Genomic DNA, 15,036 nt, shown 5'->3' with positions numbered 1-15,036 from the left:
GCTGAAGGGACTTAACTTTCTTTTCCACAAAGAAAAAAACAGCACAGAGATGAGAGGAAGATGGCTAAAAGAAACCTTCGGCCAGAGAGTCTGTTATGTATTTTTTCATCATCTCATGTTTGGGCTTTGACAAACTCTACAGCTTACATGTGGGAAGCAATCACTGTTTTCTGCAGTAATTGGTGGTGTGCTAGATAACAGGTCAACAGCACAGTCATAGGGTCGATGTGGATGGAAAAACAAGGCTAGATCCTTACAAAAAACTGTGGATGTGAAAGTGGGTGAGACATTAGGTGGGTGGGGCTTGTACCGTGAAGGTACAGGAAGATAAGCTGGGGACTGCTGATCTTAAACAGTTTTTGTGACAAATCCGACGTCACCCTGACACACACTTCTTTTTCCGATCGAGGTAAAGGCAGTGCATTTTTAGCCGGGGGGGGGGGGGGGACGGAGGATGTGCTTTAAACACAAATCATATTTCTTCAGTATGTTTGCTAAGAGTGTGAGTGAGACTGGTTTTGGCATTGTGCGTTATATCCAGCAGTCTATTTACATCCAAGGCAGTGAATTTCAGAATCTTGGAAAGTGTTATGTGTAGCTACAGGTGGACTCAGAGAGCAAAACACACGGAGGCACGGGGGTTTGCGAAAAACGAACACAAACAGGAATTTAACGAGAGTTAGATAACTTACTTGGTACAGTCTGACAATACAAACTCTGGGAAGTTATCAGAAGCCAGACTGGGCGGCACGGAGAGAGACTGAGAGGTATGGTGCTGGGATGTGAACTAAAACTCAAGAAAAGATGATCTCCACAGGCTCGAGTAGGCAGGCGAGCAGGTACATGGGCACTCGTGGAAAGAACAATACTCTGACACTAGACATCTGTCATGCAGCTCCTTAAGAATACTTCTGATTTTTTTTTCTCTGCCCGTTCTTTTTTTTCTCTGCCCGTTCTGTTGGTTTTTGTCTTTTGCCCTTCTCCCCCGTCCCTCTTCTCAGCTGTTTCTCTTTCCCTCTTTCTTTCTCCCCTTCTTTCCCCCAGTCAAGTCTGTCCCGTATTCAGTAAGTGAAAATAAAATAAACAATAAAAGGTGAATCAAATGGACCATTACGGCAAGGCTGGGATGGTCAGTTTGGTAAAGTAAATCCGTTGGGCATCTTTCTTTGCCTTTAGACAACAATTCTGATGGCAAAAGAGTCAAACGGGACAGGCAAAAAAAAAAAAAAAAGAATACTTCTGATGAAAGTGTCTGATGTGGCTCAGTATCCAGGGTGTGTTCGGGTTGCTCTGGTGACCACGCCCTCGGGTTGGGCCATCACCATCACACCTGCATTTCATTCCAGGTAGTTACTAGAGGACTACTTCTCCCAGCATGGACGGCTGCTCCACGCCATTCCGATAGTCACCCCTTAGTGGTAACTTGGCCCCTTGAAGCTCACCTGCCTCTTTGTATGCCAGAGAATACCTTCAGTCTCCGTCTCTGCCTCTTCAGATCCTATCCCACAGACACCCTCCTCTCGAAGTCCCACGGTCTGACTCTGATTGTAAGCCTTAACATTCTAACCCTTGTCTAGTTGTGACTCTCCGTTCCCCTACACAGTATTAATTGTTTCTCCTTTCTGTTGCAGCTTCCCACAGTCCTGATTACGGCTTCCCAGGGCATTTCTGTTCCCGATTTCCTCGGCTTTAACTTAGATTTTCGTCTCCCCTGGTTGTTCCTGATCTTTTCTGTTAAACCAATAAACCTGTACATAGTTCCAGAAGATTTATAATGAGTCTGCTTTTGCGTCCCCACTGTGTGCGTGAACCTTGGTTCATGACACCAGGGTTTAATAAAATACATTTTACTCAGAACTATAATCACTAAGTGCTTGGAGGGTGAAGGGAACCAAGTTTAGAGGGGATCATTTGTGGTAAAGAAGACTCTTTTTCATTGCCTTTCAGTATCCCCACCGTTACTGATGAGCAGTCTCTCTTGACCACATGGGGCAAGTGTTAATGAAATGGAGTATAATTTTTTCATAGTTAGATGCCTGGCTGACAACTGTTTAAAGCAAAAAACTACACACAATATTTGAAGCACATAGTGCACACTGTGGGAATTTAATACTGTGCGTAAATCCCCCCTAATATGATCCGAGCTCAGACACTAAGCGGGGCGGGGCAGCTGCTGCCTAGGAGTGCGCTGTTGGAGAAACGGAGCTAGGCAGACAGAGGAGAACTGAAGTTTGACCAGGTACCAAAGCAAATCATTCGTACTGTACAAATAATGTAAATATGACGGTGTATCACGAAAGATTGATATCAAACTGATCACTTGACCCATGTTACGTTACTTGCTCTTCAAGTAAATCAACAAATGGCGAAATGAAAAGTTGAACAACAACAATGCTGTTTCTTTAGAGAGTCTTAGCTTACATGTGTGTTTATTTCATATTTTCAGTTGTTACCCTCCACGGCTAAATAAATCGGTTTCAGTAATGCACTGAAATACAAGAATGGACATAAGGAGCTTCTTTCAAAGAAAAAACTCTGGTAGTATTTTATATATTATGCTTTGTATGTTGTTCAGTATATTTCTATGCCAAACAAGAGGAACTTCAATACACAGCAATATATTCACAGTTTACATACACTTTATAGAAAACACAAAAACATTTTTTTACTGTACATCAATTTAGAGTAAACTTGTTTTGTTTTGGATAAATAAATATTGAAATATCTTTTGAATTAGTTAAATGTCAGAATAAAGAGAGACAGAGCGGTCTATTTTTTATCACTTTCATTAAATTTAGGAGTACATGTACACTAAGTTTATTGTTAATTAATAAGAAAACTCCAGACGATTCCATTCTGAGCTTAAGAAGCTTCTGATAGGTTAGTAGAGTCCATGCGAGTAAATTGGTGACACAGCTGTGGATGCATATAAGGCAAAACACAAAGCCTGTTTCTTTGAAATGGGAAAATCAAGAATTGTCAACCAAAACACCAGGAAAAGAATTGTGGAGCTCCATAAGTGTGGCTCAATTTTGAATACAATTTGGTGCCATTTGCAATTAAGAAATACAGATAGTTTCTCTCTTTACTCTTAAAGTTAACAAATATGTTTTTATATTTATCAACCTAAAAAAATAAACATTTAGTCTGATTTGATGTTACAATTAAAAAAGTGTTTGTGTTTTGATCTGAAGAGTTTGTAAATATCTGGTTTCAACTGTATATTTGATGATGTTGGTGTTTGGCTTGATTGTCAGCACAAAGAGGGAGAGAGAGGAACAGAGAGGGAGAGAGAGGAGCAGAGAGGGAGATGCAGAACGAGGACAGAACAGAGGTGGAACAAGAGCAGGTGAGACACACATGTTAGTCAAATGGTTGCTTACCAAAAGTATCACCGTATCATAGGGACTCATGTGTCTCGTACCTAGTGTTTCTTTTTAGGTTTGCTATTTTTCAAATTCTACATTTATAAAGTTATGCAGGCTTCTTTGCACATCAAGGCTAAATAATTATATAAACTTTTCTCAATCTAAATAGTGGACTTTGGTAGAATTAAAAAAAAAACAAGTGTAGTGCAGGTCTATGATGATTTTTAGTGCTACTATCATCTAGTTCTGATTCTGTCTTGGTTAAATCCTCAGTAGTCCTGATTTTGAACTGTTGTAGTCCTGTTTTAATTCTGGATCAGTTCTGGGTCTGGTTGAATTGGGGTTTAGTCCTCGTGTCTTGATACAACCCCGACTTTGTTCTGCCTTGCTGCTTAATTAAAAAACTAGTTTAAGGTGTCCTGCATATGTGATATATATTTTTCCCTATATGAAGTCATTCTTTTTTGAACAAAACTCAAAACAGAGCCTATCAATCTTTCAGTCATTTCCCACATGCATACTACCCTTTAGGGCTAAGCCCCGGGTGTTTCAAATGTCTGGCTCCGCCTCTGGTGAGCACTCGGGTCGCATCAGAGCATCGGGCTGTATAGTGTGAGACCCTGCATCGTGACCTACAAACTTCTAACCCCTGCGAGTCAATCGTACAGTTTGAGCAGAAGCTGAATAACGCAACTGAAAAAATCGCACAGTGTCTGCCCAGCTTTACGCCTTATTAGGAAAGTCCCTGCAAAGTCACTGTGAGATGCTTGCAAAAATATCCACAAAAATGTGTCATTTGAATGTCATATCATTACTCCTGATACCAACAAATGTCTGTCTTTTCAATTCTCAAACTCAGTAGATTTATATATTTTATTAAGTTAATATATCTAATTAAATCCAGGGGCGATTCTAGGATCAGAGCTTTGGGGGTGCTGAGCACCCAGAGAGCTGCCCAGCCAGCCAAGATACACTTTACTCGTCACATCTTCCCTGTCTCTGTCAGTCCCTGCATCCTCCCTGTCCTTGTCGTCTGTTGTCCTTGTCTCCGTTATCAGTCATCATAATTTTACCATCTCTGTGCAAGTCTGCAAATGTCTTTATTAAATCATAAGATTCTTAAATTCATCAAGTCTCTCTGTGCCTGGGTCCTCGTCACAAAACATTACATCACTGTTTTGTACATTTTAACACAATTTAATCCCCACATTTGTGAAAGAAAAGCAAAACACTTTTGTCTGTAACAAAACCATCAAATCTGATAAAGGTTATTGAAATGCTGCAAAAGAAGAATGGATTGGAATAAAAAAAAATGCATATCCTAACCTTAATTAGTGGGGAAGAATAATGAATGATGCTCATAGTGAGTAAAAATAAACTGAGTGCATTTTTTTGGACAGAGATTCACTTTTAATGCATATGTACAATATAATACAGATGCATAAAAAACACTCCCAAAACAGAATAAATTATTACACATAAATTATTACACATAAATTATTACTATATATATATATATATATATATAACATATATATAAAAAAAAAAAAAAACACCCAGCACGCCCCTGCGGGCGGTTTATCCTTCAAGCTCGGGTCCTCTACCAGAGGCCTGGGAGCTTGAGGGTCCTGCGCAGTATCTTAGCTGTTCCCAGGACTGCGCTCTTCTGGACAGAGATCTCCGATGTTGTTCCCGGGATCTGCTGGAGCCACTCGCCTAGCTTGGGAGTCACCGCACCTAGTGCTCCGATTACCACGGGGACCACCGTTACCTTCACCCTCCACATCCTCTCGAGCTCTTCTCTGAGCCCTTGGTATTTCTCCAGCTTCTCGTGTTCCTTCTTCCTGATATTGCTGTCATTCGGAACCGCTACATCGATCACTACGGCCGTCTTCTTCTGTTTGTCTACCACCACTATGTCCGGTTGGTTAGCCACCACCATTTTGTCCGTCTGTATCTGGAAGTCCCTCGGGATCTTAGCTCGGTCATTCTCCACCACCCTTGGGGGCATCTCCCATTTTGACCTCGGGACTTCCAGGTTATACTCGGCACAGATGTTCCTGTACACTATGCCGGCCACTTGGTTATGGCGTTCCATGTATGCCTTGCCTGCTAGCATCTTGCACCCTGCTGTTAGGTGCTGGATTGTCTCTGGGGCATCTTTACACAGCCTGCACCTGGGGTCTTGCCTGGTGTGATAGACCCCAGCCTCTATGGATCTTGTGCTCAGAGCTTGTTCTTGTGCTGCCATGATTAGTGCCTCTGTGCTGTCTTTCAGTCCAGCTTTGTCCAGCCACTGGTAGGATTTCTGGATATCAGCCACCTCCTCTATCCTTGTCTTTATGTCAGTGGCTTCTATCTCCTCCTTTGGCCAGCCTATTACCCCAGCAGGGTACCTGATCACGGGCAGGGCGTACGTGTTGATGGCCCGGATCTTGTTCTTACCATTCAGCTGACTCCTCAGGACTTGCCTGACCCTCTGCAGGTACTTGGTGGTTGCAGCTTTTCTAGCGGCCTCTTCATGGTTCCCATTCGCCTGTGGGATCCCCAAGTACTTGTAACTGTCCTCTATGTCTGCAATGTTGCCTTCTGGTAGTTCAATCCCCTCAGTTCTGACTACCTTCCCTCTCTTTGTTACCATCCGACTACACTTCTCCAGTCCGAACGACATTCCAATGTCATTGCTGTATAGCCTGGTAGTGTGGATCAGTGAATCGATGTCTCGTTCACTCTTGGCATACAGCTTGATGTCATCCATGTACAGGAGGTGGCTGACAACTGCTCCGTTCCGTAGTCGGTATCCGTAGCCAGTCTTGTTAATGATCTCACTGAGGGGGTTCAGGCCTATGCAGAACAGCAGTGGGGACAGAGCATCTCCTTGGTAGATCCCGCACTTGATGGCGACTTGTGCTATGGGCTTGGAGTTGGCCTCTAGTGTTGTACGCCACATCCCCATTGAGTTCCTGATGAAGGCTCTTAGGGTCCCATTGATCTTGTACAATTCTAGGCATTCCAGTATCCAGCTGTGGGGCATTGAGTCATAGGCCTTCTTGTAATCAATCCAGGCAGTGCACAGGTTGGTCAGTCTGGTCTTGCAGTCTCAGCTGATTGTTCTGTCTACCAGTAGCTGGTGTTTTGCGCCTCTGGTATTCTTGCCAATTCCTTTCTGTGTCCCGCTCATGTATTGACCCATGTGCCTGTTCATCTTAGCCGATATGATGCCTGACAGGAGCTTCCATGTAGTACTGAGGCAGGTTATTGGTCGGTAGTTGGAGGGGACCGGTCCCTTCTTGGGGTCCTTGGGGATCAGGACCGTCCGGCCTTCAGTTAGCCATTCCGGGTGTCTCTCGTTAACTAGCAGCTGGTTCATTTGTGCTGCCAGACGCTCGTGGAGTGCAGTCAGCTTCTTCAGCCAGTAGGCGTGAACCATGTCGGGCCCTGGTGCTGTCCAACTCTTCATACTGGAGACCCTTTCTTGGATATCTGCCACTGTGATGGTTACTGGACCCTGTTCAGGGAGGTCGCTGTGGTCTGCCCTCAGATCCTCTAGCCACTGAGCATATATATATATATATATATATATATATATATATATATATATATATATATATAAATGGAGGCAACTTTGCCTGTGGTAGAATGTATACAATGAATGAAAAAATCTTTACTGCAGATACTAATTTGACCAATTTAATAATACTAATTTTGTGTTAGATTCATAAGATTTATGAGTTTCATGCTTTCATAGTGGTACTTAGGAGAGCTTGACATTTTTATCAGGTGGTACACCATGCAAAAGGTTTAAGAAACACTGATAAGTGTATGTGTGCTTTTGGAAAACATTTAAAGCTGCTGTACAGAATCTTTGAAACAAGCTTAAACATTCTTAGAATATAAACAGAGCACTCTGCTTCTCTTTACAGCTCCTTACGTACGTACTGCGGCAGTCATACAGACAACTGGATGGTCCAAAAGTTAGCCTACCTATTACTGGCTGAGGTTTTAGTAGAGTTGTGGCTGAACCACATAAAATATATAATTAATTTTAATCTCCCTAATCAATTATAACGTGATGTTGGAATGTTGTTAAAGAGGGTCAAAAATGTTTCAACCCAGTTTGTTTTGCAGATTCTGTTTAGCAGCTTCAATATAGGGAGAAAACAACTTCCAGACTGTGTGAGTAAAATTTGTTGTTTTCTTTCTTTGTCAGTTTAACAGTTTCTGTTTTGCCTGTCACTATTCCCTGTCTGTTTTCTTACCTGGTTCTTCCTGACCTTGTACTTTCTCCTCATGTTCCCCTCTTTCCTCTCTCCCTCTTTGGACTGACAATCATACACAAATAGATTGTATTCAACTCGATAAAAAATTACATTAATATGAAAAAAATACTATTAAGATCCCTACCAAAAAGTCCTCTCTCAGTGTACTTTCAACCAAAAGGCAAATAACCAAACCACATGAGCATCTAATAAAAGATATAAACATTGAAACACTGATCCAACATTATTCTTGATTGACGGATCATTTGATTTTACACCTTTACCTGAATGTGGCTCCTTTTTTTGAAAAAACTTCCTTATGTCATGGTCCTGGGTCATTTTGGCCCAGCGTTTTGTGTTTCCTTGAAGTTCATTTTCGTGCCTTGTGTTTATTCTGATTTTGTATTGGTTTAGGGTTGAACCTGTAGTTTGGTGTGTATTCAGCCCTACCTGTGTCTGTCCTTGGTGCTCTGTTCATGTCCCCGTGTTGTGTTGTAAATCAGTCTGTGTGTTCCTGCTTTACTTTGAAGGCTCATGTTCTGGATTTCCTATTCTATTCTGAAGGTCTGTGTCTGTTGTCATTGTGTTCAGCTTGTGTCCTCCGGTCCTCATGTGTATTAGGTTCAGCTGTTCTTCCCTCCTGTGTGTGATTACCTGATTACCTTGTGTGTGTATATTTAGTGGGTGTCGGTCTGTGTTCGTTGTCGGCTCGTCTGCATTCTTCCGTGTGTCTCTGCGTCTCTCTGCCCCGCACCCTTTTTGTAGATTTCAGGTTTGCTCTTTAGTTTCTCCCAGTTTAGATTTGTCATTACTCATTGCCTGTTTTTGCCACTGCCACCGTGTAAATAAACTTCACTCGCATCATCAGTTTGCTGCATTTTGGGTCCTCCTTTTCCTCCACTCCACACGGCTCACTCCGCCAGCCGTGACACCTTATATCCATTATGAACCTGGCTGTCTCTGTATACACACACACACACACACACACACACACACACACACACACACACACACACACCAGGAGTTATAAGGTTAATGGGCATCCACTCAGTTAGCTAGTTATTATCCATTTAAAACAGGACAGTGGTAACAACAATAGGCTGCGGAGAATTTTAAGTTTTAGATTTTAAGTAGGCTGTATAAATTTCAAAGGGAGCAACAGGACGGTCAAATGTTGCTGATTTTACTACACAGCTGATTGTAGAGTAGCAAACATAGTCGGAAAACACATTTTCAACACTCCAGGTTACCTGGTGTAATGTTTTTCAGCTAAAAAGAAACATGGCCCGACTCCTACCTAACTATATAAAGAGTAACTGAAGGTTAAATGCAGCCTGTTTTAAGGCAGGCACTTAAACCAACGCTCTGCCACCATCGCTCTAGCAGCAAGGGGGCTAGAGCCAGAGTAGGGGAGAGGTGAGCTGGAACAAACCATTTTGGGAGGGCGGGGGGGGGGGGGATCTATGCTTTTGTTGTTAAAATGTTACGTCTCAACCAAGTACTGTATACTTTTTATATTTTTAGTAGTGTGTCACACAAACAGCAAATATTGTCAAAAAAGTAAAATTTTTGGGGGTGCTTTGATTCAAAATTGGGCTAAAATCGCCCCTGATTAAATCTAATAGTTTTTTACCTTGTTTTTTTTTATCAGATTTTGAATATATTTCTTGTAGTCTTTTGAAGTACATTGGACTAGGTCAGTATGCCCAGGTATACACAGTAAAACAACACACCATGCGTCCTGCCACCAATGGCTGGCTGTCTTATCAATTCAGCATAAAATCATTAATATGAGTTAAATACTTGTTGCAGAATGACTGAAACACTAGTTGAGAGATGGAGAGCTCAGAAGGGAGGGTAAATATATTTTTTACTCAGCATAATGCACTCATAGTGTAATTTAAACAAGGAAGAACACTTTAATGAAAATGTACATTAAAAAAATGGTTTTCTACTTTAACTGATGAATAAACTCCTTACAAATTCCCAGGGCCTCTGTTTCATAACATTTTATCATTATATAATTAGTCTTATTTTGCACATTTCTGAGACATCAGACTTTTGTACTTTGTGTTTCACTTGCTTAAGTCTTGAATAAACACAACCTCCCTACTACCACATCCACTTGATTCCTAACTATGACATCTCGCAAGACTTGCTCATTTTGTTTGGTTGGTGACTGCTCACGTGGTATCTCTAAATTAGACTTGCTGTGTAAGTGGGTGTGTTCTCCCTACTCTTACTACACTATACTCTCACTCTTTACAGTTAAAGAATCTGTTAACATAACGCACACTTCTTACACCTGAGGGACCACAAAGGTATGTTTCTTTGAAGTCAGATACACTGTATATAGACATCAAACAGTTCATTTAAAATATTTTTTCTTTTATCCTTCTTTGAAAACAATTTTGGGAACTTACAGCTACAGAAATGTTCAGAACAAAGGCTTGGATCCAAGGACTCACCCTACTGCTGCTGGTTTTATTGTCTGTACACATTTGCTACTGCCAAACTCAACAAAAAGGTAAGCAGAAAATCTTGTGCAACAAGTTTGGTATGACATGATAAAGTATTTTTACACATTTACAATCCTGCTGAACTTATTTACAATGTGGTTAATATTATACCATAAAAAGTTTATTTATGTTCATCTGGACGTAGCGTTTTCAGTGGGAGAAACGTTTCGTCACTCATCCAAGTGACTTCTTCAGTCTCAACTGACTGCAGGTTTCCCCAATCTTATAAACAGTACATTTGCATAATGAGTGAAACTAGCACCACTGAAGGAACAATGGGCTGGGAGGTCAGGTCCTTCATCATATCCAAATTGATAAACAAATCACTGATAAACAAGTGGATCCTTGGCATGGACCAATTATTGGCACAGCGTGCTTTGGGGTTTGAAAGCGACAGAGATATGGTGTTTAAGAGAAAATACGTCTCAGCTGTTCTAATACTTATGACAAATAAGGGATCACTAATGTGTCAGGAGTATTGGAACAGGTGGAATGCATTTTCTCATTGCTATGCTTAACTTATATAAAAAAATTATAAAAGAAATCAGTAGATTAATAATTTCTGTGAAATGCGTCTGTAGCACATTTACACATTCCTAGTAGATCACACTCCCTCACAGATATCACTCAGCACAAGTTAAACCAGGCTTCTTAAGGGATTAATCGAAACTAAAATTTATTCCTAAAGAAGTTCTAATTGTCTGTCTTGCAATTGTCTGTGTTTAATCCTGACAACTATGTCTAAAGCTATGTATTTTAGGACAAGTATTTGCAAATCACTTTCAGATTTTAGTTTTAAAATTAGCAAGTGAACAAATGACATTTGAATGACAAGCATTTATAAAGACTCACGGGTGGTGTCATGGTATGTTTTAGTGTTATCATTTCAGTTTCATCCATAATACACCAAATTAAGTACTGTTATTCATTTTAACAGGCTTGGAAGAGCTGAGACTCATTCTGATCGGAAAAACTGGATCAGGGAAGAGCGCATCTGGAAACACCATCCTGGGGGATCCAAGTGCTTTTAAAATAAACATGTCACTTGAGTCTGTTACCAATGGCTGTCACAGAAAAGAGGTAATAGAGGGTAACAGAAAAATTGTTATAATTGACACTCCAGGGCTGTATGACACAACCAAATCACAAGATGAAGTGAAATTAAACATTGAGGAGTGCATTGAGGAGTCAGTTCCTGGACCCCATGCTTTTCTTTTAGTGATCAGTCTGAAGTCAAGGTTCACAAAAGAAGAGCAGAACACTGTGAAGTGGATCCAGGATAACTTTGGTGAAGAAGCTTCCATGTATACTATAGTTCTGTTTACACATGCTGACTTGCTGGATGGAAAAGCTCTGTATGACTGTTTGAGAGAAAGCAAACCTGTACGAATGCTGATAAACCAATGTGGGGGAAGATACCATTCACTCATCAATAACCAGAGACAGACCAGGACCCAAGTCAGAGAACTCCTAGATATAATAGAGGAAATGGTGGACTTCAATGGTGGAAATCACTACACCAATGAGATGTACGAGAAAGCCCAGAAGAAACTGAAAGAGAAAGAAGGGTGGTTTTGTGTACTTGCACCTATTGTTAGTTTTGGAAATCTAGAATGTAGCAAAGATGATCACTAAAGAACAGGAACTAACAGATCGGATAGACAAAAAGGTGTGCCAAAAAACATGTATAACAGGTTTGCCATGAGAGCATAAAGATTAAAGATTCTCACACACATTGCAGCTTTTCTCAGCCACTTTGTTGGAGTTCTTACAGAACAGTCATTCTTGCAACTTTTAATGTAGTTTTTATTTCCCCACCCACATTAGCCTTTGTCCTCATTTTTATACATGTTTCACTACTAAAGATACTTGTTACTGTGTTGATGTACTTTTCACTTGAATCTCATAGCTCGTCAAAACAGTTTGTACTTTTGTGAGTCAGAGCTCTAGATGTCCTACTTTTCTGAATACTGTTTAACAGCATTAGTGTTTTCAGTTAAATTACTTCAAACTTTAAAATAATAAAAATAAAAAGATAAAAATATGTATGGAAGAGAAAATCCAGTAAAGCATATTTTTAGTAATTTAAAATAAATCTGTACAGAAATATCTGATGTTAACTCTATTGGTTAAAACTGTAGTAAAAACAGGCATGATTCTGTCATGGTAATCGCTGTATGGTCACAGCAGCACTTTCATCATCTGTGAAGACAGTTTGACGTGCCATCCACAAATACAGGGTAAAGCTTTAATTGTGAAAAGAAGAAGCAACATGTGAATCTGATTCAGAATGCCGCAGTCTCTCACGGCCAAAGCTAATTTTAAATGGACTGAGGAAAAGTGGAAGATGAGGCAAATTGGTCATATGCATCAAAATTTGAAATCCATCTCTAAATTTATTGGGGGGGGGGGGCATTAATGTCTGTAAGATTGGTCGTTCGTTCATCTAGAATGAAAGGTGCTGAAAGGTATTTGCAGGTTTTAGAGCAACATATGCTCACATCTAGATGACATCTTTTTCAAGAAAGGTGGTTCATATTTTAGCAAGACCGCTAAACCACATACTGCCTCTGTTACAACCAGAGATGGGCAGTAACACGTTACAAGTAACGAGTAAAGCAGGAGTTGGGTAGGCGGAGGTTTACCCTGGTGCAGGTGTGCCGTTACAAGTAATGCGTTACTGTAATCCGATTACTTTTTTCAAGTAACGAGTAAAGTAAGGGATTACTACTGCAAAAACGGTAATTAGATTACCGTTACTTTCCCATAGGAACGCTGCATTACTGCGTTACTAAAACCGTGTTTTTTTTGTGAGAACGTCTCACGACAGTGACGTAAGCGAGTGCAACGTTCGTGACAACAGCTTTGTGCAGATCAACAATGGATAATATATCGAGTGCAGGAGAGAGTATGAGCGTGCAGCGTTTAAAGCGTGGAAGTACTGACCTTACTTTGAGTTTGATTCCATAAAAAGTGACAAAAACATTAGCGTCCATCGTGCATGGGAAGAAAACTTCTTTTTACAGCGAAAAAAACCCCTAAACTTCCGAGCAAGCACCGAGTGCGCAACGACGTAATGGGAAACTCACAGAGAAACTCGCGGATTCTTCCACTGACTGCTCCGGCACACCTGCACCAGGGTAAACCTCCGCCTACCCTGCTCCTGCTTTACAGGTGAAAATAGAGCAACAGGACCGCTGAGTCTTTGACTTTATTTATTTTCTGCTGTGTTTTACTTGCATCTATTTGAAAGAGTGAGTGTAAACACACACAAAAAAAAATTATGTGCTGGAATGTGTAGAAAATAGGTTTAAATATTAAACAAATTTCTTCCAGTCAGAGAATGTTGCATATAATTAAATTTTTGCTTGATGCATAAAGTTAAAAGATTAAAACGAATAAAACAAGTTTTAAAAAGGGACTTTTTCATTTGATTACATTTTGTATGATGGATTATGCAGAAAAAGTGAAAGATCTATCGCTTTATCACCTATTCAGGTTGTAAATCATGTTTTTAAAAAGTAACTAAGTAACTAAGTAATTAATTACTTTTGAAAATAAGTAATCAGTAAAGTAACGGGATTACTTTTTTGGGGAAGTAATCAGTAATTAGTTACTGATTACTTTTTTCAAGTAACTTGACCAACACTGGTTACAACAGTATAGATTTGTATTAGAAGAGTCCGGGTTCTGAACTGGCCTACCTGCAGACCATAACATTCACCAGCTGGAAACATTTGATCTGTTTTCTATGAACTGTTGTGAATAAAATGTGGGTTTATGAGATTTTTAAATCATTGCACCTGACCCAAAGACCCCCACTATCACCATCAAATATCGATCATCTTCAAAATAATAAAACCTAGATAAAATGATTAATATTTCTGCTTTCAGTGTTTATGTTGTCTTGGATAATGTTTAGTTATCACAATAGAAACATCTCAAAGACCATGAGCTAAGTATTAAATCTAACACAATAAATTAATAACACTTGGTTGACAAGTGCCATAAGCATTCATGACTCAAGACTTATGAACGGTGTCATGTTATTTTATGATGGCATAGTATTATGTATACTACTTCAAATCAAATGTAATTTTCACAGGTTCTACATATTTGGGAGGTGTTAGACTTCTTCTGGTTGGAAAACTGGATCAGGGAAGAGCGCATCTGGAAACACCATCCTGGGGGATCCAAGTGCTTTTAAAATAAACATGTCACTTGAGTCTGTTACCAATGGCTGTCACAGAAAAGAGGTAATAGAGGATAACAGGAACATTATTATAATTGACACTCCAGGGCTGTTGACACAACCAAATCACAAGATGAAATGAAAGTAAACACTGAACAATAAATTGAGCAGTCAGTTCCTGGACCGACCGACCGACCGACCGACCGACCATCCATCCATCCATCCATCCATCCATTTAACCATGACTTTCAACTTCATATATAAGTGGTATTGCTATTTTTTGCAGTCTAGTTTTTCTTTCCATGTTAACTGAAATAAACCTTGTATTTTCCAGGCTTGAACAAGTACAATAAATTTGGGTTTGATATCTGAGGTGGAACTCTGAATGACAATCACATCAACAGCAAATACAAAATCTGCCTCTGCCTTCCATTCATGGGGAATGGCTGCAATCACAGCATTGTAAGATGGCGAAACATGTACCTCCTGCTCGATTCAGAGATGGTCTTTCCCTTTTCACATAAATGGCCTCCTTGACTCCGCGCTCAAACCAGCGTTCCTCCCTGTCCAAAATGTGTACATCCTCATCATTTAAAGAGTGTCCACTGGCCTGTAGGTGTAAATAGACTGCGGAGTCCTGGCCTGACGAGGTAGCTCTTCTGTGTTGTGCCATCTGCTTAGCCAGAGGTTGTTTGGTT

At 40.3% G+C, this 15,036-nt stretch overlaps 1 protein-coding gene across 1 annotated transcript; it reads left to right on the top strand.

Moving 5' to 3' along the window:
• Positions 1–10,060: 10,060 nt before the first annotated feature.
• LOC147328263 (GTPase IMAP family member 7-like) lies at positions 10,061–11,781 on the top strand. Its single transcript, XM_086297665.1, has 2 exons — positions 10,061–10,154; positions 11,084–11,781. The coding sequence occupies exons 1-2, from the start codon at positions 10,061–10,063 to the stop codon at positions 11,779–11,781; spliced, it is 792 nt and encodes a 263-aa protein (XP_086153791.1).
• The last annotated feature ends 3,255 nt before the right edge of the window (positions 11,782–15,036 follow it).

This window comes from Aulonocara sp. 'chitande type north' Nkhata Bay, linkage group LG6 (assembly GCF_057382095.1).
Source record: "Aulonocara sp. 'chitande type north' Nkhata Bay isolate Kocher_YH1m ecotype deep benthic linkage group LG6, A_spYH_male_GT1.1, whole genome shotgun sequence".
In the NCBI taxonomy this organism is placed as follows: Eukaryota; Metazoa; Chordata; class Actinopteri; order Cichliformes; family Cichlidae; genus Aulonocara; species Aulonocara sp. 'chitande type north' Nkhata Bay.
Note: the sequence above shows the minus strand (reverse complement) of the source record. Positions and strands in the feature narration are given on the sequence as shown.

Bases quoted from the DNA above. Each gene is read 5' to 3' on its own strand.
- LOC147328263 (XM_086297665.1), top strand. From the start codon at position 10,061: ATGTTCAGAACAAAGGCTTGGATCCAAGGACTCACCCTACTGCTGCTG. The intron at 10,155-11,083 runs GTAAGCAGAAAA...TCATTTTAACAG, and splicing joins CTGCCAAACTCAACAAAAAG to GCTTGGAAGAGCTGAGACTC.